The sequence below is a fragment of the Chondrus crispus genome, genomic scaffold (genome assembly GCF_000350225.1).
Source record: "Chondrus crispus Stackhouse genomic scaffold, scaffold_83, whole genome shotgun sequence".
Classification (NCBI taxonomy): domain Eukaryota; phylum Rhodophyta; class Florideophyceae; order Gigartinales; family Gigartinaceae; genus Chondrus; species Chondrus crispus.
Genome location: NW_005178753.1, coordinates 136,709 through 159,902, shown reverse-complemented (window position 1 = coordinate 159,902; position 23,194 = coordinate 136,709). Strand labels below are relative to the sequence as shown.

The 23,194-nt window shown below is 47.5% G+C and overlaps 1 protein-coding gene across 1 annotated transcript; it reads left to right on the top strand.

Annotated features, from left to right (window-relative positions):
- The first annotated feature begins 1,247 nt into the window (after positions 1-1,247).
- CHC_T00007747001 (hypothetical protein) lies at positions 1,248-4,822 on the top strand. Its single transcript, XM_005711450.1, has 5 exons — positions 1,248-1,437; positions 1,584-2,386; positions 2,632-2,808; positions 3,350-3,642; positions 3,757-4,822. The coding sequence occupies exons 1-5, from the start codon at positions 1,248-1,250 to the stop codon at positions 4,820-4,822; spliced, it is 2,529 nt and encodes an 842-aa protein (XP_005711507.1).
- The last annotated feature ends 18,372 nt before the right edge of the window (positions 4,823-23,194 follow it).

Below are 23,194 nucleotides of genomic sequence, written 5' to 3'. Positions count from 1 at the left end.
CAATAGTGGTCAAACTACTTTGGATTCGCAAGATCAACGCCTAGTTTCTCCTCTGCGCCTACACCAATGCAAATTGGGAACATGCAACCGCGCAGAAGTACGAAACTGTCCCCAGCAGAAAAATCGCGAAGAATTGAGCATAGGTTATGCTTCGTCTGTGGTAAACGAAACGGCATAGCCAGAAATCACTACAACAACCAGAGGCCTAGACCTGACGCGTTTACCCAAAAGAAAAACTAGTTGATCGGTTAAATGAAGTCGGCACATTAGCGGATAAATGTACTATAGCCGAAGACAAACTACAAAAACACAAAAAATGATAAAAGACAAAAAGACAAAAACAAGCAGTGTTCAAAAGAGAACAACGGTAAAGAGTCCGTCAAAGTATGTGCATTCTCACCATGCAAGAAGAGAAGAAATACAAAGAGGCAAGCTCTACTAGTATTCAACGGGGAGGTGCAAGATGCAGCCGACAATTCCCGTTGCACTATTCTGGTAGACAGTGGGTGCGAAGAAATACTAATACTAATATCAAAAGATATGCAGAGAAATTGAAGTTGAGAAAGGAGAATACTAACCTGAGTGCATAACTATGGGACCGAACACTTTTTCCTATGGAACGGTGTTGCGAGAACCTTATCATACGGATTGGGGACGCTACCATTACCGTACGGCCATACGTGGTGGACTGTATTGCTTACGTCTTAATCCTAGGCAAGCCGTGGTTATCCGAAGCCAACCCTCTAATAGTTTGGAAATGAACCGTATACTCCTTAAACAGGAGGAAGGGTTAATAAGTCTGGACGCAGAGGCTCATAAGCATGGGGAAGCCCGCCAGACATACATGCTTGCGAGTAAATAGTTCGTGAGGTTAGCGAAAAAGCAGAAAAGCACCATATATCATGTCGTATTGAAACCTTTTCAAGAGGAAGGAGAAAATACAATAGAGACTAGTGAAAAGGACGACTACATGAAACAGTTAGACAGACTCCTGGGAGAATACAAATGCGTATTCCCACAAGATCTGCCTAAAGGATTGCTCCTAAAAAGATCCGTTGAAATGATAATAGACTTAGAAAAGGAAGCAAGGCCCAAAATGGGTCCCATCTATAAACTTTCAAGAAAAGAGCTTGAAGAAATGAAGAACCAACTAGAAGAAGCCCTTGAAAATGGATTCATACGCCTAAGTATAAAGTCCTTGGGGTAGCCTTGCCTTGTTCACTCCAAAGAAAGACGATGGCCTAAGAATGTGTATCGATTATCGAGCACTCAACAAACAGACTATTAAGAACCAAGTACCTTTACCGAGAATCGATGAAGTATGGGATCAGGTAGGAGGATCGAAATGCTTCTCCACCATTGATCTAAGATCTGGGTATCATCAAATAAGGTTGAGGGATGCTGATATTCAAAGGACGGCATTCCGGACTAGATATGGTCAATACGAGTACCTAGTAACGCCCTTTGGATTAACAGGGCCCCAGGATGCTTCCAAACCCTCATGAACAATATCTTCAGACCACACTTAGATAAGTTTGTCCTTGTCTACTTAGACGACATCCTTATCTACATTAAAACGAAAGAGGATCATCTGAACCATCTTAGGACAATACTGCAAATTTTGAAGGAGCATCAACTATACGGAAAGCTTTCAAAGTGTAAATTCCTTTCTCATAATCTTGAGTACCTGGGCCACATAATAAGTGAGAATGGTATTCAAGTGAACCCAAAGAAGATTGAAGCTGTTCAAACATGTGAAGCTCCTCTCAATGTAAAGCAAATTCAAAGCATTCTTGGTATTTGTAACTACTACCCGAGATTTGTAAAGGACTTCGCGACGATAGCAACTCCTTTATCTAATCTAACAAGAAAAGGTACACCTTTTCAGTGGGGGCCATCACAAAAAGGAGCATTTGAAGAACTGAAGAGCAAACTAATAGAGCCTCCCGTACTTCGATACGCAGACCCCAGTTTACCGTATGAAGTAGCTTCTGGCGCATCTCAAACAGGTGTTGGTGCTGTCTTGACGCAAACTGACGAAACTGGATGCCGTCCAGTTGCATACGCTTCACGGAAACTGAATATTGCAGAACAAGGATACAGTACACATGAAAGAGAACTTCTTGCTATTGCGTACTCTTTACAAACTTGGAGACCATACCTACACGGCTCAAAATTTAAGATACTGATTGACCATCATCCATTAAAATACTTGGATTCACAACGAACCTTACCTCGAAAACAAGCCCGATGGGATGAATTCATGCAAGAGTTTGACTACCACATTGATTACATCAAAGGAAAGCATAATACCGTAGCTGAGGCATTATCGAGGCAGTATCAGGAGTTGCATCAGAAATCGGCCAGTGTTGTGAAACAGTTGATTGTAGTGCAATACGCACCTGAAAAGGGGGGTGAAAAGAAATGAAAATGATGGGGTATGACAAGCAAAAGTGGAAATCATTTCACTTTATTATTTTAATTATTAATTTTAATTAGTTGCATATTAGTTATTTAACATTAGATTAGATCTAGGATCTAGCGCCGAGAGCTACTGTAGTGGCTCCGGCGGGGCGATATATACCTTAGCCCTCTGACGACCAAGTCAGTAAAGGTAACCCGAGTTGCCAGAGTCTGATATCGCCTTGGTTGAAGTCCGTCTTTCCCAAGACGCTCCCTTTTACCACAGATTACTTTATCCTTTGCGCTCGGGGGTCCCCTTTTTCCTTATCAATTTTCCTTTATTTCCCTATCCTAGTTTCCCTTAATCTTGAGTTGGTCCCACCTTGTAGGATTGCGATCCGCAACGTGACGTCATTTGCCATCGGGCTTTCGTGTTGGTGCACCAGTGGTGCTTTTCTCAGTGTTGGTTCTATCGGAATCTGGTTGCGACCGATCCGTTGTTGGTACTTTGCCATCGGGCAGTACGACGGTGTAGCGCTGCTACGTTTTCTTCTTTCCCGACGGGCTACGTTGCGACGTCCCCGTCGAAGACCTTATCAAGAGTATAAGGTGTACAAGGAGCTCTTCGAGCATTGGATTTACGACCCATCGGACCAGGTTTACCTAAACACCCCTCCGAACTCGTCGAGCAGTTGCCTTTACAAGTCTCTACCACAATTTACCGATCCCGGACTGGGCCCTTCTCTTTGCCCCCCCCCCTATCAGGGATCCGAGCTACTGCGGGCCGCAAACCCGCTTAAAGAGGACAGGGAGCTTCGAACACTCCGTAGCGCTGTGCCGTTGGCAGTTGTTGTTTTTGTTGCTGTTGTTTGTGTTGGACCGTCGGACCTTGGTCTCTGCCTAACAGGCGCATTGCACTACATTGATGGCATTTACACTTGTGAAGGTGGATGAAAATATTCTCAAAAGCCTTGAACGAGAGTACAGAAAGGACCCAGATTTCCACAATGCGTTTGAAAACCCAACTGCTCCGTTCAGTAAGAACAAAAACCGCCTCTACTTTGAGAATAGGCTCTGTATTCCCAAAGGAAAGATGAGAGAAATCGTGTTGCACGATATTCACGAATCTCTCTTTGGTGCACATCGAGGATTCAAAAAGACCTTACAATATGTCAGGAGACATTTCTATTGGCCTAGCATGAACAAAGAACTACATGAATACATCAAGACATGCCCAAAGTGTCAAGAAGCCAAAAGTCTAACCCAGAATAAACTGGGAAAATTCAGACCATTTCCGCCACCACTAAAGAAATGGGAACAGATATCTATGGACTTCATATTCGATCTCCCGAGGACGAATACGAACAAAACTGCTATACTTGTTGTTGTGGACAAACTCTCGAAACACACGCATTTTATTCCAATTGAATCAAACCACACTGCCAAAGATACAGCAGAGGTGTTCTACAACGAGATATACAAACATCACGGTCTTCCAAGAAAGATAATATCAGACCGTGACACAAGATTCACAAGTACTTTATGGAAGGAATTCATGAAGGTACTACGAGTCAAGTTAAACTTATCAACCGCCTTCCATCCCCAAACTGATGGACAATCAGAAAGGGCATTCAGAACATTGCGAGAAATGCTACGTTGCTTTGTAAGCTATACGCAAAGACACTGGAGCAAGCACCTACCAGGACTTGAGTTTGCGTACAACAATCACATAAGTGACACAACTAAACAAACTCCTTTTTTCCTAGAGTATGGTCAGCACCCACTCTCTGTTTCTGACGTCCTCCACTCTGATGGGTCAGAAACTCTTACTGTGACCACACAAAGGTTTTTGGAGAACATAAGAAGAGCCAATGAATTGGCAAAGCTGTCCATCACAGCTTCGAACGAACGAAACGCCGAGCAAGTCAACAAACATAGAGGATATCATTCATTTCTCCTAGGAGACCAAGTCATGCTCTCGACGAAGAACTTACCACTCAAGACAGGAAGAAGCAAAACGTCATCACCAAAGTACATTGGACCATTCAAAGTCATCGACATCCTAGCGCCCGGAAACGCATACAAGTTGAAACTACCACAGAAATATCAAAATCTTCATCCTACATTCCACATATCTCTTCTCAAACCATATTACGAGAATCAAAACAGAAGAACCATCGGACGCGAGTCTACATTTCAGACCGGAGACAATACCCCTACTACAATTGACATCATTTCCCACCGCAGCACTCAAGACTCTATCGAATTCCTAGTATCAGAAAAATCAGGAAACATACTTCAAGACAAATTGATTGATGAACAAGACCTTCCAAGCCACAAGCCTTCTACTCAACGTTACTTCGACTCCATCACATACTATCCACCGCCAAGTTTATTCGAGGACGAATTACTATCTTAAGGGGGGAGGAGTTGTAACGGTTGAAGGACAAGCACAGTATGTATATCTTTCTAATTTTACTTTGTTTAAACATACTGGGCGTGTCCTTCCCGAATGGACTGACTCCTCCATTCTTTAAAAGGATGGCATAGAACTACTCTATAATTTCTATGCCATACCTAAAAGACATGTCGAAGGAGGAGTACAGTATCCAGTAGTAATAAAGAGGATGGTCGGGGAGACTGAAAGCGAAGGACGTAAGCGATTTTATGGAGACAAGTAATAGAATGAATGCATAGTTTATTGTAGTCTAGCATGTACTGTATTTTTGTGCCCGGTCCCTTGGGCACCGTTAAATCAAGTTTTATTTGGTGGCCAGAGGCCGTTGGCGGGAATCCACCCGGTGCAAGCCTCCGCTCGTCGAGAATCCACTCGACTTCTCAGGAATCCACCTGATCTCGGCCTCTCCAATTCACTTGATGCCCTTTTCCTTTTTCTCGTCCCCCCTGCCGCCACGGGTTCCTTTTATGCTACCAACTCTGCGCCCTCTCGCCACCTCAAGCGCTCGGAACGCTGTCCCCCCCGCTCCGTCTCCCATCCCCCGCGACCCCCTGGCCCCACACGTGACCCCCCTGCGCCCCTTTTCCCCTTCGCACAGTCCCCGCCCTTTCTCTTCGCGTCCTCCCCGCGGCTCCGCTCCCTACTTCCAGGCGCAATTCCCCCGTTGGCCGGTGCTCGTCCGTGACCACGCTTATTTCCTTTCGCAGGCATTGCCGCCCTTTCAGAGAGCTTCCGACACGTGTACTGAAGCGCAACAGTATTGTTCTAAGTTTCAGCTACGATTTCTATAAAAGGCGCGGAGTTCGGACGGGGAAAGCAAAAGGGGGCAGGCACAACCACTCACTAACGATGAGAGCCACCCAACCTGCAACCCCAATTGTGTCCAACTTAAGACCCGCTTTGCAAAACCCATTCAACACAAGTAGGTCACTCTGTCCATTTTATTAACCCTGCGCACCGCTAACCAAATTCCTTTCTGTATGTGTATCATATTTTTGTGAACTGGCATGGAAATGCGTGTGCCTCAAATATTTGTGTAAGACATGCGTAATGCCTATACACCCTGAGAGCATCTCCACCGCGCAGGCAAATTGTGGCCATTTCTAAAATATGGCAACCGACGCTTGATTTTGGTCTCCACCGTACAAATCTGTGCACAAATATGTTTCACAAATCCTATGATAAATAGAATTTGTGTCGTGAGGGCACACATAATTTTTGATTATGTTGCGCTTCACGTCACAAATCCCATTTTTTGGCAACATTATTCAGCTTGAACGGGCTGATTTTTTGTTACTTTTAGACACCGAAACTGAAAGAAGGTGGGAAGCTATGGGTACACTTGGCCCGCCAAAACGTCTGAGCATCCGAAATGAGCAGTGGAGAGTCTACGATCGCACCACACATACCCGCATTCACCTATCCGTAAACATTGTACGCGATTTAGTACTCATTTGTTATGGTAGTTCGCGGGCGTGGATGGGGGCTGACTGAACTCGACCATCTGGCACAGGCGTGGGTGGCGACATCTGAGAATTCCGTTACCGGAATCCACGAGACGAGTGAGCGCTTTCGCACTGCGCTTCAAAAGTCTTTTGTTGCTTTCAACAGTCTTTATGAAGACCGCGACCTGAAGCGCTTGAGGTCGCGCTTGGATGAGATGGCGAGGGATGTACCAAAGGTCGGAAAAAGCATACACACAATTTACGGATTCCGTCCGACCGGTGTGGACGAGGAAAATATGTTCTGCATGGCACTGGCACTACGTCTCAAGAAGCTCAAGCCGACCTCTCCCGACTTCGGCGAAAACGACATGCATAACTTCAAGGAATTCGATACAACCAAGTGCCAGTACTCTGTGGTCTGCAAAACATTACAGAAGGAAGACGCGGAAGTTTTGTTTAAATATTTACAACCATGCATCAGTGTAGTGTAATATGGGGCTCTACAAGGCGGTGAAGGGAAAAGAACCTAAGTTGGAATGTGAATCCTGTAGTCCGGGATTGGGGGACACACGTGTGAATATTTTCACAGTTTATATTTTAATTATTAATTTTATTTAGTAAATTAGTCAGTATTAATTTGGCTGACACTAGATTAGATCTAGGATCTAGCCCCGGGAGTTACCAGTGGCTCCGGCGGGGCGATACATACCTTAGCCCACTGGCCACCAAGTCAGTAAAGGTAACCCGAGTTGCCGGAGTTCAATGTCGCCTTGGTCGAAGTCCGTCTCTACCAGGACGCTCCCTTTTACCTAACCCTACGGCATCCTTCAGCGCTCCGGCGTCCCCTTCCTTTTTCCTTTATTTCCCTATCCTTTACTTCTCTATCCTAATTTCCCTTAATCTTGAGTTGGTCCCACCTTGTACGATTGCGATCCGCAACGTGACGTCATTAGCCATCAGGCTTCTGTGTTGGTGCACCAGTGGTGCTTTCCTCAGAGTTGGTTCTATCGGAATCTGGTTCCGACCGATCCGTTGTTGGTACTTTGCCATCGGGCAGTACGACGGTGTAGCGCTGCTACATTTTCTCCTTTCCCGACGGGCTACGTTGCGACGTCCCTGTCGAAGACCTTATCAAGGGTATGAGGTATCAAGGCGCTCCACGAGCATGGGATTTACGACCCAGCCGGTTCGGTCTGCCTAGACGCCCCCGCACTCGTCGAGCATTTGCCTTTTCAAGTCTTTACCACACCTATAATCGCGGGCCGGGCTTTTCTTCCTTTGCCCCCCCTTTTAGGGATTCGAGCTACGGCGGATCGCAAGCCCGCATAAAGAGAAAGGGAGCTCCGAGCACTCCGTGGCATTGCGCCGCCGGCTGCTTTGGTCGTTTCGTTTGGTTGTTTGCTTTCGGGCCGTGAAAATCTTCGACCATGTCCACTGCCTACCCGGCGCATTGCACCAGAATCAGTGGCTATCAATAAAGGTCATAATTTACGGGTCATCGCAGAAGTTTTAGAAGGAGACCTGTAAAATGATGATAATATCACAGACGAGCCGGTACCGAGTATAGCCCCCCGTTTGCGTGCAGCAACGGGGGGTCATAGGGGAAGGAAGGCTGCCAAAGATCGGGTCGAGCGGGCCTTACGTGAGAAAAAGAGGCAAATGACGTTACAGTCCATCGGAGAGAGCATGAAGAAGAGCTCTGCAATGGAGGAGTCCAACGCGCTTAAGTCCTTCGGAATGCGTCTAGGAAATGATACGGCTGAGGACGCCATTGTCGAAGATTCATTTCTTCGCCGCATTTGCCAGAAGCACAAGCTGATTGCTGATGCTGCGCGCAACGCCGCGGACCATTTTGGTTCTGCTTGTCCGAGAACTTCCGGAATAGTTCCTGCAACTGAGACTGAAAGCTCACGGCATAACCTTTCAAGCACGCATGACGAGGAGAACGCGTACAATGTTGAGCATAACAACAAATTTGCGTGATTTTACAGGACATCCGCTACTACTTTAGTGGTAAGGAGGGTTTGGATTAGCAGACACAAGTAAATAGATGCTTCGCACCACCTCACAGAATGGTTCACTTCATAAACATGATTATAATTACAACTTGAATTGCACTGTACTCTTTTTACAGACTCCGATTCGGGACACAGTAATAGCATCTCGATGCGGAGGTCCAAGTCAAGTAATTAACTACCTGTAAATCATAGATTATGATGTTAAACTGCTCTGTGTGGTGTTCCTGGATACCCTTTTCCCTTCTTGAAGTCACGGCCTGAAACATGATTTTTTTTGTTGCATCCCTAGGCATGACGACCGATCAGTCCAATACCGTGCAATGCGGTCCATGCTTTCAGCTTCACGCCCCTACATTGTACTTTAAATCCCGCTGCAGCTCAGCTCTTTTGCAGCCTCTCTCCGATACGCACCTCCATTAAATTTGTTTGCATATGGGTTTGTAAAGGAACCGCAAAAGAACGACAGCTTTGCTTCATACGTCCCTTTGTATACATTCAATGAAATCCGTAAGGGCCTTCTATGTTCAGATGTAACTTACATCTGAACATAGAAGGCCCTTACGGTTTTCCGTATTGGTCTCTTGCGGGCATCTTCGTGATCTCTACGATTAGATTCTGCCAAGCCGGTGTTCCTGCAGAACGTGTGCCTACTTTGTCATCAAGCCTAACAATCAACCCGAGCACGTCCTCCGCCGTTGCCCCCAAACGACCCCTACCACATGACGCTCGCTATCAAACCACTTGTTCCATTCGTCTTGTGCATACAGTGGCATTCTCTACGACCTCATTCACCCCTCCGAGGCGTTTGTTGGACTCAGAATGTAGGGTAAAATAATATGGTTTGACTGTGACAAGCCACTCTTCACAGCCTATGCATGTGCCATGATGTCTAGCACTTTATCCCCGGTTCCGGCGACTAGAACCACTCGCGTGCAACTGCATAGGTCTTTTAGTCGCAGCACTTGTTGCGTCATGGAGTCCTGCACTCGAAGGCTGACTATTCGGGCCCCTCTAGACATTCGCTCGACACGCCGTTCGAAGCTATAACCTAGATCAACTGCCTGAGATTTTTCTTCCACTCCAACAACTTGGCCTCCGGCCGTCCTGCACCTGATCAATTTTCTAACCCTTAGCAGCGTGAAGTGGAACGGTGAAGACAGAAATAGTGCTGCATGCGGGCTGTTCGTAGCTGTGGGGTCACCCCTTCAATCTGCAGATGAACACGTTAAATATCTCTTGCTAGAAGAAGTTCAGTGCGAATTGTACTGATCTGGTTGCATCCATCATGATGGCAGCAACAATAGGTTGGAAGCAATAAAAAGAAAAATTCGTTTATTCAAGCGATGTCACAGCAAGTTTTGCCTTCCGCCACAGCCAAATGTGTTGAATGAGATATTATCTAGGCTGGTCATACTTAGTACCATCTTCTGACTCCATTTGACGTTGAGACGCAAGAGCTGCCCAAGTACCTGGAGCTGCCGTCCAGCTCGTTTCGCACTTGAAGTGCCCCCTTTTGTTACGAGAGAATTGAATAGCCTTGTGCAGATCCCCTCTGGACACAGCCCACTCATCTAAAGGTACGTCGTATCCATCAAGACGCGCTTCTCGGTTCATATTATGTAAAACAATAGAAGCCTGCAACATAGTCATTGCATTCTTATTGTACCACATTCTGCAAGGTCTTTCGAGAACATGCCAATTGGACATAAGCACACCGAACACACGCTCCAAATCCTTTCGGACAGCCTCTTGCTGTCTTGAAAATGTTGTCACCTGACGATCTGTTGCGTTTTTGGAACTCTTTACGAAGAGAGCCCATGGCGGATATATGCCATCCGCTAGATAGTGGGGCGTCCCGCACATTTCCAGTAATAATATATAGAATTCGTGGTGGAAACTCCCCAGAGAGAATTCTCTGCATTGTTTGTGATTTGTCGGCAACGTTCAGATCGTTCATGCATCCTGGATGACCAACAGATGTATGCCAGAAGCGCAGCTCCCCGTCACCAATAGCCTCCATGACTACCGTAGGCTTCTTTTCTCTTCCCTTGAACTGCCTAGCCCATCCACAAGTCAGCTCTTCCAAGGCCAATGTTGGCAGTCAATTCTGCAAAGGCATCCCGGAAACCCCCGCGATTCATTCACGGCAAGTATTCTTCTCATACCGTCCTCCGTAAGTTCATGTAGATATTCTGTCCCAAAGAAATCTACGATAGCTGTACAGAAGTCAGTCACAGTCTTCTCCATCGTCTACTCTGAAACATCAACGAGTTCGTCAACGGCATCGTACGCAATTTCTTATCGAAGGATGCCAAATGCGCCAATAATACGCTGCAGTGGGTGGACTGTGCCTCTGCCCAACGCGTCAACCTTGTGAAAATAATTCGCTCGATTCTCAAGCTCGGAGTATACGAGGTTGAAAACGACGCGAGCAACGCCAAATCTCCTGGAAAAATCAGTCTCGTTGTAAACTGGAGGCCTCACCGCGTATCCAAAGTACAATTTCCTCATTCGCGTCATGGCGGTATCGAAATTGCGTGCTTTATTACAGGACTTGCCCGCAGTAGATCCATCATGCAACATGTCTTCAAATCCATAGCCACACTCCTTGTCCATATCCTCGTCGTGGAGTAGGAAGGGCAGCTCGTCGTCGTCGCTGTCCGCAAGTTGCTCACCCATGCTATTGTCATGGGCTTCATCACCGCCCTCGACTTGCTCGAGCGGCTCCAGCTCGTTGACAGCCTCCATTAAAATTCGTAAATGGTTGAGTTGCGCAGTGCGCGCGGTGGAGACCGCGACGCGATTTGTACATGACGATTTGTGGAACTTTTGCGAACGGATTGCCAAAAACCAATGCCCACGTAGGATCCTGACAAGTGTCCGAATATAGAAACAATTTGCCTGCGCGGTGGAGATGCTCTCAGTGAGGTCTCACCACCTCGGCGGATGGATGGCATTACGTCCTTCACCGCCCTATCCTATGCTACCCAAATGAAAATTCTCCTCCTTATTGTGCTGTTCCAACACGCAAAACGGCAACGCACCATCACTTTTCGAGTCCAACTCAATCCCGAAGGGAGAAGACGCCGAGACAGGCGAATTAATAGAAGTGCATTGCAACGCCCCTCCACATCTCTTTTTGCCGTTCTTTTTGGTTGAGAATGTGATCAATCGCTAATCACATTTTGCAGATTCGATCATTCTTCCTTTCGCTATCTTCTTCCCCTGTTTGAACCCCTATATCTACGCTTCACACTGTACATCTCGGATGGATTTATTCGCGTCATATCACGATTGCGCACGCGAAGATGAAGACCACTTTAGACATCGGCTGTACAATGGCTAGCTTTCACGCTTTGTGGCACAGAACAAGGGGATCGAGTATGGTCTTTTCAATGCTGTCATGCATAACTGCATCTTTCTGCTCAATATATATTAACGATTTGTTTGCCGATTTTTGAGGCTCGTGCTCAATTCCAATCCTAAAGCTACCACTATAATTCCCACGGCCCAATAAATTCGGCATTTTAAAGGAGCCATTTCTGCAAAGTACTTTCTTCTCCAACATTTTATTGAAAATGTGCGACCACATGCTGTTATCTGGAGAGTGCAGAATCGAGCGACACGTGTACATGACTCGACGGTCCGGACCCTCACCCCATATCTATTGAAAATGTGCGACCACATGCTGTTATCTGAAAAGGTCAAAATTGAGTGACACGTGTACATGACTGCACGGTCCGGGCGCTCTTACCCATATCACGACATGACACGTGTAAAATCCCAGATTTTGGGGTTCCGGGGACGAAAGTGGCCTCTCGGAGGGTCATGCAAATTTGCATAGTTTTGCCAAGTGGAACCTTGGCCCGTAGCACTATAGACTACACAGGAAATACTGCAATTCTATTGGCCCTCAGGTCTAATGCTGCAAATGTATTGGTCGAGCGTTGTCCACGTGTGCGTCATTGGCCTTGTGATGTACTTTAAATGGCCTGTATAAGCCATAATTACGTTGTTTTGGGGGTTCCAAGTGGTTTGCCATGGTTGTAATGGGTAATTGCATGGGGCCCCCGGGCGGGACACATGTATGCCGTGTACACATGTACACGTCGCCAGGTGGATTCGTGTACGTACACATGTACACGCATCCAGGTGTATGCACATGAGGGTTTACAGTTTTACAGTGTCAGACTGTTTGCGATCCTGCGCGTGTCCGAGTACAGTACATGTGAATCAAAAAGTACAACAAGTACTTCTCGCGAGAGGAATACAGTTGTGCGATTATTCCGTGTACGCGTCACGCTGTATGCGAGTCTTGCGTGAGCACGCGCCGTTGCACTGTGCTCTCGTCATGGTGCGCCGTTGGATGCAAGTTCATGACAGTACTCGTGTGATTTACATGTATTCTCATGTGAGTTGTGTAGAAAGTCTGGATGCACATTGTTATAACTTGCCATAATTATCTGACAGTGCTTGGCGAAATTAGTAAGGTGAGAAACAAGGATACGTATGGCGATTGTGATATGAAAGACGTTTGCGTTGTTGGAAATAGACAAGTGCCAAGTTGTTCGTTGCACAACAATGAAGTCTGGCATAACTGGATGCAGATTAGTAAGGTGTGAAACAGTTGCATGCATAGGGCCATGGTTTACAGTCATTTGGAATGTGTAGAAATAGTTGTGAGCTAATAGTTACGAATCGATTCGTAAGGTGGAAATCGAACAGTATGGTCGGGCCACAAGAGGACCGCGCTTGGTCGCGCACAGTAGAGTATGGTTTACTGGGGGTCGGAGTAGAGCGATAGTGTAGCACTCCAAGTGTATAAGTATTGCAGGAAAACGGCTTCAAAGTAAACCTCGGCACCAACTCCTTCACTCACACACATCAACCTGCCTTCCTTCTTTCCCTTGCCCCTCCGAACCTACCATTACATTTTTTCGCTGTGGCGGATGTTCTGAAGCTTTATCTGCACGAGAACAGGAGCGCTGTTATTCAGAACATGCTTTACAACAGGTGGCAACATGATCACTGCGTCGGAAACGAACTCGTTTTTGTGCTTTCTGGCGTAGTGATCACGGCAGCGTATAATTCTCCCGGTAATCTACATGACTCGGTAATTGCGGAGTGGCGCAACATGTATCATAAACTTGAGGAAACTTTCCAAAATCATGGGGCTACGTGTGTTGGAGATTTTGGATTTAGTAAGAGAGACTAACCTTTCTTTATTAAATCTACACCAGATATACCAATGAGCGGTGACCGTAGTGTTCGTCATCAGTGTTCATCAGAGGGCCCGGCAAATAACGTCTGCCAGGCAAGCATCGGAGTGGAGGATGAGCATTCCAAAGCTCTTTTCCGAGATTGAAGGATCGGTATTTCTACGAGGAGCGTAGCGAGGGGAAGATCATTCTTCGTCTTGCCATTGTGCTCTTCAATTTGAGAACCAGGTTGGTGGGCATCAACCAGATACACAATACGTACATGCCAAATCTGAGCGTCGAAACTCATCATTTGCTGTTTCAAAATATCTGAGAGGCTCCCACTAGCTTCTCAGATATTTTGAAAGGTTGAAATTGATGTACGGCGGGACGATGAAGAGCAAGGTGTTGGCCGTAGCGTTCATAGCGGTGATGCAAACGAAGGCGGTGTCGGTCTCGTGCAGCACGGATACGTGCATGCAAGCGATCCCGAGCGGCTAGTTACCTAACGCTGGGCGAGATGCGTGCAGCGCGACGGGCTTGGCAAGAAGGCGGCTGGCGCGGTCGATGCTGGCCCACACGCGGAATTTGTGGGCCGAGTGAGCGGGGTAACGGTCGGTGAGGTGGTGCGTGCTGCCGGCCGGAGACAGGGATCGGGGGATGAGGTGGAAGGTCTGGGGCGGCGCGCGCACGAGGACCCACTGGCCCTTGCACAGGGGCAGGTCGGCGTGCGCGGTGTGCGATTACTCCTCTCGTCCCTCGTTTGAGTGAGAGGCGGAGGTTTTCGCCGAGGGAGCACGGGACGCGGACGCGTGTCGCGCGAATAGACCGATACGGACCAGCTCGCGAAAAGAGAGTGGTACACGTGGCCGGTTACGCGCAGTCGCTCCATCCCGCGTGTACGGAGGGAACCGGTACCGGGTTAGAAGCCCGCGCGAATGAACTAACCGAACGGTCGTAGATAGGCGCAAAAGGGACGGGGGCGTGTTTGTCCCAGTTTACTGTGAGGGACGGGTGTCAGGTCTTAACCCCACAGAGAATACGCCTCGCACAACTGTCCCAGTATTGTACTTGCCGCTTAGTGTATGCCAGGTACTGGACACAATTAGAATACTAGCGCCACAATTACTAACCCCCGTACGGGCCCGGCCGTTACACGTGTGCGCTACTATACTATATATAATATATATATATATTATATATATCACACGTAGTAGCTACGACCTACCGCACGGAAGACACGTACGCTACTGTACACGCGTGCTAGCTACACCCAAACATCGCAATTAGTCTAGGCCTCACTGTAAATTGTCTCAGATATATTTTCATCCTCACATATAATAATGCAGACTGTACTAATACATTATCCGCACTATATGCATCACAACATAACCCATAATATACCAGACTAATTGTCAATGAACATATTAGTGAAGACTACACTATTTTCAAAACAAGCTATTGCCCAACCAGATCCCGTCCATGTGACCAGATCAGCACATTTCTACTCATCATCACCATCAACAACGGGAGCGCCATCAAAATGATTCCTATATTTCTGCAATATCCCTTACTATTTTGGAAACAGCTCGGCTTCCTCCCATTGCCCGTTGATATTGCAAGCAATCCCGGTGCGGATCATAGCCTTTCGAGCGTATCTCACTCTGTCCGCATCACGCATCCCATTTACGTCGCTTGCAGCGCAGTGGACACACTCGCCGACGAGGGCGCATATCTCGCTCTAGTTAAAGCGTTATGTCCAATCACCACAACGGTGTTCGGGACCCTCTGTCCGTGGTAGCTCAGGGAAAACGCCAGAATCGCGGGTAGAGTCGCGGTCAGCGCGTGAAGGGGTACTCGAGATCGAGTAACTAGAAGGAGTGTGTGTGTGTCGCAGCTGTATCGCGGACCGCTATCGACAGCGTCGAAGAAGAACGAAACAAGGAAAAAGAAGGAAGAAGGATGAAGAAGCGTAGCGTAGAAACGTAGAAAATTGGCTGAAAAGTAAAGGAAAAACAAGAAAAAGGATGACGACGAAGGGTGCAGGTACCAGACTTAGCGAACTAGATGGGAACCGTCAAGGATCCTACCAGATATAGTGTTCGATCACCTGATCCTCTTTACTGTACACCCAGCTACCGTAATTGGTGTCACTGACACTAATTCAGTGATGTATTCTAATCTGCTGGCACAACAAATACTGTCAGTGACACTATAACCGTAGTCGCACTAATTTAGGGGAAACTGTAAATACTGTCACTGACACTATTGTTTTGCACGCTTTTAGTGTCACAATTCTAAAGGTACACGTGTATTAATCAAAATTGGAGGAGGTCACAGCGTCTTCCTGATCGGGGTGGACTGCCTCCCCGTCGAAGTAACGACGATGTTTTCGTATAATGTTTTGCAGTTTAGGGGTTAACTGCTTCTCTTCCCACTGTCCGTTTGTGTTGAGGGCCAGGCCACACATAATCATGGCCTTTCGAGCGTACGATATCCCGTTCTCATCGCGTTGCCTGTTGAAACGATCCGTAGCCTTCTTGGCCAGCTCCAGGAAAAAATGCTTTCCTGGGTTCTTGATCCTCCCCTATGCATCCGTCCACTGGTTGTTCATGATTTGATTCATCTTGTACTCCTCCCAGAGCGACTGCCATTCAACTTTGATTTTTTGGATAATAAACGAGTCGCATGGTTGCAACAGGTGCGTTGCGTTCGGTGGGAAATAGCGCAGTTCCGTGTTAATCTCTCTCAAAGTTTCTAATTGTGCGTTCGTCTGATTATGGCCACTGCAATTGTCCAGGAACACCGTGCGCTGCCTCTGATGTGGAAGCGGCCACACCACCTTCTGTTCTGGGAGCCACTGAGGCAACACTGTTGTATCAATCCACGCCTTCGGCCCTGTGCGATACGCAACACCAGCAACATCATCAGGTGTACCCTTAATCGGGTAATTGCGTCCCTTGTTCTTAAAAACCATGCACAGGAAGGTCAAATTTATGATAAATTTAATAAAAGCAATGATGTGGTTATTTTTGGGGCCAAAAAATGCTGGATTTTTGCCAGCAATGAACGGTGGTCCGTGCTTCATTGGTTCGCGAGCAGCAATCTTTTGCCAAATTTTAAACCGTTCTCATTCAGCACGGGGATGAGGGGCGTGTCTGGTTCCGGGCAGTGACTGAACCAGAATGTTTTGCTGGAGTGCCAGAGTTGTAACGGAAATGTTTTTTTGATACGTCGATGTAGCAAAGTGATGTGCCATTTCGCTGCCTAAAAACGCAGCGCTTGGCCGTGATATCTTTAACCTTCACGTGATCAAACCAGAATAAGCTCATGCTTTCCTGCGCTAGTACCAGACGCGTGCTTGGACCCTTTCACGTTTTCCCAATCCATCGAATCCTCTCTCCCCCTCCGTTTCCCTTTCCTTCCCAACTTTGCTCATCCTGTGTTCCTACTGAGGCGCCATGACCCCGCGAAGAAGGTCTGGGAAGAAACCCGCTGCGTCAGGCAATCAGCGAGGCCGCTCATCTGGAAAGTCTAACAGCCGAGCGCCTGGAGCCCAGGTTCCCGCGGAACGCCGGTCATCCCCTCGTGTTGCGGCCAAAGCTACTCCCGCGGCAGCTAGACAGGAAACCCGTAGGGTTTCAAGTAATACGGTCAGGACGCCCCGAGGCAGTCCGCCATCTGACACGTGCTCGCTTCCCGTTCGAAGTCAGGGGAGCGGCCCGTCCGATGCAGCACATTCGCGTTCGGGCAAGCGCAAGCGCGGCATCGGCTCGTCTCCGAGTGAAGACTTTTCCCTTTTGTTCGGGGATGGAGATCAAGGCGAGGAAGATGAACACCCAGAACGCAAACGGGCGAAGCGTCGGTTGTTCGAGCTCCATGGACGCGAGCCAGAGGAGGACGTCGACGACATTGTGCAGGCTAGTGCAGCAGAGATGTACGAAGTCGCCCAAACTCCAGTTGTGAAAGACGTCATCGTTCCCACGCGTCGTGAGTCCGTGGCAGGTTCCTTGCCGAGTCAGCCACGGGGCTCCAATTTCTCTCGAGAATTTGAGGAAGACTCTAACCACGGAGTACTTCGAGTCATGCGGGAACTGCATGCTCGTTTGGAGAAGCAGCTTGCCATTGAAAAGAGGGAAATTCTTGGTGCAATCAAGGCTGTATCTTCTCGTGTCTCCACTTTAGAGAGGACGTTATCACGCTGCCAGGACGCCGTCAACATCGTTCTTCTGAATTCCGCACTGCCGAAGACGGGAAAAGCAGCCGAGAAGGCCTCTTTGATCGACCTCCTCAGGCCTATGGAGGACATATTTGGAGGGAAATTCATGTGCATTATCTTTACAAGAGCGCTGATAAATTGCACCATGAGAGTTCTTCCTCAGAGAAAGGAAGCGAAGGAATCTTTTGAAGGTGGGAGTCGTGACTCACAATCTGAGAAGCTTCGCTTGGACGTCAATAGTTCCGAAGTGTTGGGGTTCGGGCTTTTACTTGTCGAGGTCCTTTTGTGGAAAAGGGACCCAAGCGAGGAGAAAACCGAGGAGCTGCTGGGTACGAAGCAAGCCCGTCAGTATCTGGTCCTGCGAAAGGCTTGGGGAAAGAGCTTGATTGCAAATGCAATGAACAACCCGAGTATTGGGACGAAGTCACTCGAAATGGTACATCCGAACATCCCCGGGAAGCTGAAGACCGCTGAGAAACCTTTTTGGCTGAGGCCGGGCTACATAAGAATGATCACAGTCGAGTCTTTCTTCAACGAAGAATTTGCTTCAACGGCCATCAAGAAGGCCTGGCGTGTGGCTCGGCGTCGAAGCGATAAGATGGTGGAAGATGAGCCAATTGGATTCATCAAGGACGAAGACATTAGGGTTGAGATCGATCGCCGCGTTTTCAAGATGGGTAATCAGTTTCTGAACAAGTCCAGGGAGCTTGGGCGGAAATCATTCTTTCAAAACTTCTCATATGTTTTCCAAAGTGAAGTGGGAGTCTCATTCCAGTATGAGAATCCACCCCGCCCGCACATGAACCTCCAAGATATCCCAGACGGAACCTGTCGTACTGCTGTGAAGTCGGTCGTTGAGGTGAACCCCATGAATGGGATAGCGTGGAAGAAGCTGCTTTCTGAAAGTGAACCCTTCGTATTCATCGCTACGTATGATGTTGAGACGAAAGACAAGGATGGAAGGAAGGAGATTCGAGAAATTGTTATCCGACTCAATGCCATGCACGTCGCCTTGAAGTTCTTGGTTGCTTTTACCAGGTGCGGCAGTGATCAAGACCTGCATTCAATATCCAAGGAATCCTTTCGTGTGATTTACATGACTGCTGTCCTGTTCCGGGAGGTCATGCTGATGGAGGTGATTGAGTCGAGGGGTGCATTTTCTGGAAACGAGCAGATGTTGCATGAAGCGGATAGCCAGGATCAGCATATTGATTCACGGCGGTCGCGACTGAGATCACTCTATTCAGAACTTTTGACGGAAGGACAGAGAGAAAGCCGGGGTGAGCTTCCACAGCAACTCTCCAGTATTTTGAAGGAGAAGCTGGTGATGTCCGTGGATATGTACAACTCCGTACACGATCCCCCGGTCCAATCAGGTTCACATCACAAGGATAATGATGATCTGAGCGTGGTGGACGGTGACGATGAAATCCAGACGAATCAAGTCGAAGACGATGACGATGTATTCATAGTCCAAGACTTCGATTTATAGGGGGTCGTATTTCATTTGATTGTGATACTTTTTAGTTCATCGAAGTGGTAAATGAGTAAAGCGGGAGACTACTGTAGCATGAATGAATTGAGTTTACTTAAAGAGGTCCAGAAGTTTGGCAACATTGATGAATTGCTTCACATGCGCAGAGCCTTTGATAGAGAGGAAAGGGATGTGCACTTGAAGTACTCCTAGTACGTCGCTGCGATTTACATCAGCAAATATAGATTGACAAGGACTGGATTGAAGATTCCATCGCAGGTAGAACGACTGCTTCCGGTCGGATGGTCCGCTGACCACGTTTTCGGCACCCATTACCTTGGAAATGCGTTCTTGGAAGTGGAGCTCAGATAGTCTTATGGCTTCCAGTGGATGGGAGTAGGTCTTCTCTATGGAATCCCAAGTGCAATCCCGACGAAATACAACGTGCCGTTGTTCATCCTCGTCATCCCTTATAACAGCAAGAGAATCTCCAATTGTCATATAGCACGGGTCAGAAAGAGATTCGGTGTTGGGACCGGCCATACAGCCTATCACTCTGGCAGATACATAATTGTCGGTACCTTTTTCCAGCCTTTTTGCGATGATCACGTCTCTGACAACTTGCGGTGATGCTGGTCCGAGTGCTTCTGACAAGTCTAGGAAGCTCCTAAAGTATATACTCGTCTCCTTCACAGCTGATTTCCGGCACATATAATCTTCCGGAAGAATAGAAACCTTTGTTCGTAGCTGAGCTTTGACTCTTTCGGATATGGAATCAAACTGGAGCAATGTGCAGTCTGCTCGCGCCTTTAATGAATCTTGCACAAACCATTTTGTTCCACGAGTCATTTCACCCGGGGTAGGACGTGTCGGCGTCTTGAGTAACCAGTGCTCTAGACGCAACAAAATAAACTTAAGAGGAATATTGGAGCCCCCAGCAGAAGCGAGGAGGGGGTTCTGAGTCCATAGCGCAGTCGTAATAGAGGATTGCTGTCCTTTCACTACTTCCTCAAGGTACTGAAGGCGTCTGGAAAGGGCATTTAGCTCGCGTGTATCTTTGATTCTCTTCTGGTCAAGTGACACATTCGTCGTATGGTTGAGCTTCCTGCATTTTTCTACCATGGAACTACCTGGAGCATAGTCGATATCATCTACATCCATCGCTCCGCTTGCCATGCCTGAGTTTGCGGTGATATCCAATCGCACGGATGTATCTTTGAGTCTCCAGCTAAACTTTTGTCCATCTTGTACAAACTCGTTACCCTCGTTGAAAGTCACCTTGCTTTTACATGCCCTGAATCCAAACGCAGCCTTGTATTGAATAGTCCCCTTGAGCACCTCTCCTCGATCGTCATGAAGGTAGTTGAGACTAATGGCTGTTGCTGGGAACCATGCCTTACTTTCTTCTTCATTCTCCAAGGTATAGTAGACCTCTATATCACTCCCGAATTGGAGGCCATTGAAAAGATCTGATACCATTATCAACTGGTGGATGGTATCGTCCTCTGTTAATTTCCCTTGGAAAGTGATACTTGAGAAATTTGTTTGAAATATATACCGAAGACTAAAGAGTTGGGGTAACCATTCGAACGTAGTCAGTATATACATATATATATCATTAATGTGAAATCACCATTTTCGTAACGGTCACATTTATGGATCACAGCTCTGCTCAGAGTCTAAGTCCCATGGGACTTGCACGTGCACTTTTCCAGTAGGGCATGGGCTACAAATCTACCTACATCTTCCAGTCCAGAATGCTTTGCCAGTCAGTCTTGTGTCATTGAATGACTGTCCTTTTAATCATAGTTGCCACAGTCCGGAAGGCTTTGACAGTAACTCAGGTGTCATGGAATGACTGTTATTTTAATCACAGTTGCCACAGTCCGGAAGGCTTTGACTGTAACTCATGTCTCATTGAATGACTGTTCTTTTAATCATTGTTGCCACACTGGTAAGTGCAACAGGCCTATGGTAAAATGACCTCCAACGCTCCCCCCCTTTATAAATGAAATAGGAGAAAACGCGTGGGTCCCAGGACGGAGACCCCAACATGAACAATCTAATTGGACCCGTATCCGCGTTTCGCATTGCAATCCCACCAATTGATCTTAAGCTACTTAGTGTTACCGTTACTTTAAGCTTTTCACTGATGTAGAAAGGAGTCACTATCTATCTGAGTAAACGTGGTCGTTCTTGGAGACTCCTTTGTACATCAGTGAGCAGTTCTGGATTGGTGACTGAGACGATGTGGATGTATTCATTCCCCTACCTCTTCTATCTCCCCTGGACAATATTTAAAGGGAAATAAGCCAGTTGTTCCCTTTCAAGAGGGGTTTGAAGCTGCTTTATGCTCTATAGACATATTGTTATTGAAAAAGGGAGCAAAACCAGCGCAGAAATCCCTTTAGCGGTTCGAGTGAAGCTTTACTTCGTGGCATCTGTGTACGTGTACGCTAGAGTACAAGGTGGTCTACTACAACATCTCATATTGGGAATGGATTAATCAAGGATACAAGATGATTCACTTGTGCAATGAAGAAAGAAGTGTCACCACAGAGTGATGATGACACTGTTCTCGCTATTGAAAGTATGAACTACGTAGTACCTATGCTTGGATGTCGTCCTCCTTAGTACCCTTCACCTACGAATCACTGTCGCCACTAGAATCACTTGAGTGGTAATCAGAAGAAGAGCTCGAGACCGAATTCTCCTTCGGAGGCTCCGAGTTACCGTGCGGGCCAGTCTGCGGAGAAATGCTCTCCGCGGAGAGCCGGTCTTGAAAGTGAGGGGTAAAGGACGGATTCCTGTGAACTGAATCCAACAGCTTCTGTCCTCTAGGAACGAAATATAGATGATAGCGAACCACGTGACCATCCTTCTTTGCAGAGCCAAGTCCAATCTGAGACGTCGCACCGGGTGATATGCTATCCTCGTACGAAGCACCAGCATGTGAGAGATCTCCTCTTCCAATGAAGACAGAGTTCGGTGGAACGTGGACCTTCTTCACCTACACACCCATGGAAATGTGTCTCTGGTCTATTGAATCCTTCACTGTGAAGTGATGAGAGAACGGACAAACCCAAAGGGGGAATCCATTTTCACCAGAACAAATAAAGAAGTATCCAGGATTCCTTGCGTATTCCAGGTTTCCATTCTTAGATTTTCCAACGCCAAAGTCTGTATGGAGGGACTGCCGAGGACAACCTTTCCCCGTCAGCAAGAAGCGACCCCCAGACTTCGGAACAGCCATCTCCGAAGTGCCCTTTTCAGGGTCCACGAGTCAAAGTGCAGCAGCAATTTGCGCCAGACGGACGTCCATCATAGCGCGCTTCCTTGCCACCCACACTGTATCGGCATTCTGTTCGACCTCGGACGAAACACCTGCTAGCGCGGTGATGTAGCGTCCGATGCCCTTATTTCGGTGTTTTCTATCTGTCTCGGGATCGACGTTGAAGATGGGGCTCCACACTTTGCGATTTGCTTCATCCTTCATCGCATCTTCGCCAGGGAATATTTCTTCGTAGTATTCTATCATCTCTTCGATGACGTCCCCTCCACGGAGAGGGGCTTCGAAAGCGAGGTTGGATGGCACACCACTGTCACTTCCGAAACCTTCAAGAATGACGAAGCCCTTCTCCCGCAGCTCAGTCGCCTTGGCCAGGAAGTATTCATTAGCGACGTTGTCTAATTCCATGGCTGCGGCCCAAAGAGCCTGTTCCTCCTTGTACTTCAGGGCCGTATTTGGACTCGGACCCGTGGACGGCAGCGCTTTCATGAACACGTTGGACTTCGTCGACCCGAGTTCCTTGTGTCGCATAGCCGCGGCGTGATAGTACACGGCATGATGAATTCGCACCAAGTCCATCCTTTCGACCAGGCAATTCGCTCGGTGACTAACCGGTATGCACAAAGAACGAAGCCAAGGAGTTTGATGCGTTATCGGATTCCCTTTCGGCCACTGACTCGGCGGAAGTAA

Excerpts from the sequence above, each read along its gene's own strand:
- CHC_T00007747001 (XM_005711450.1), top strand. The coding sequence starts at position 1,248 with ATGTGTATCGATTATCGAGCACTCAACAAACAGACTATTAAGAACCAA. Across the intron at positions 2,809-3,349 it reads GTAGGATTGCGATCCGCAAC|GTGGATGAAAATATTCTCAA; the intron begins GTGACGTCATTT and ends ACACTTGTGAAG. Across the intron at positions 3,643-3,756 it reads TACATCAAGACATGCCCAAA|GACGAATACGAACAAAACTG; the intron begins GTGTCAAGAAGC and ends CGATCTCCCGAG.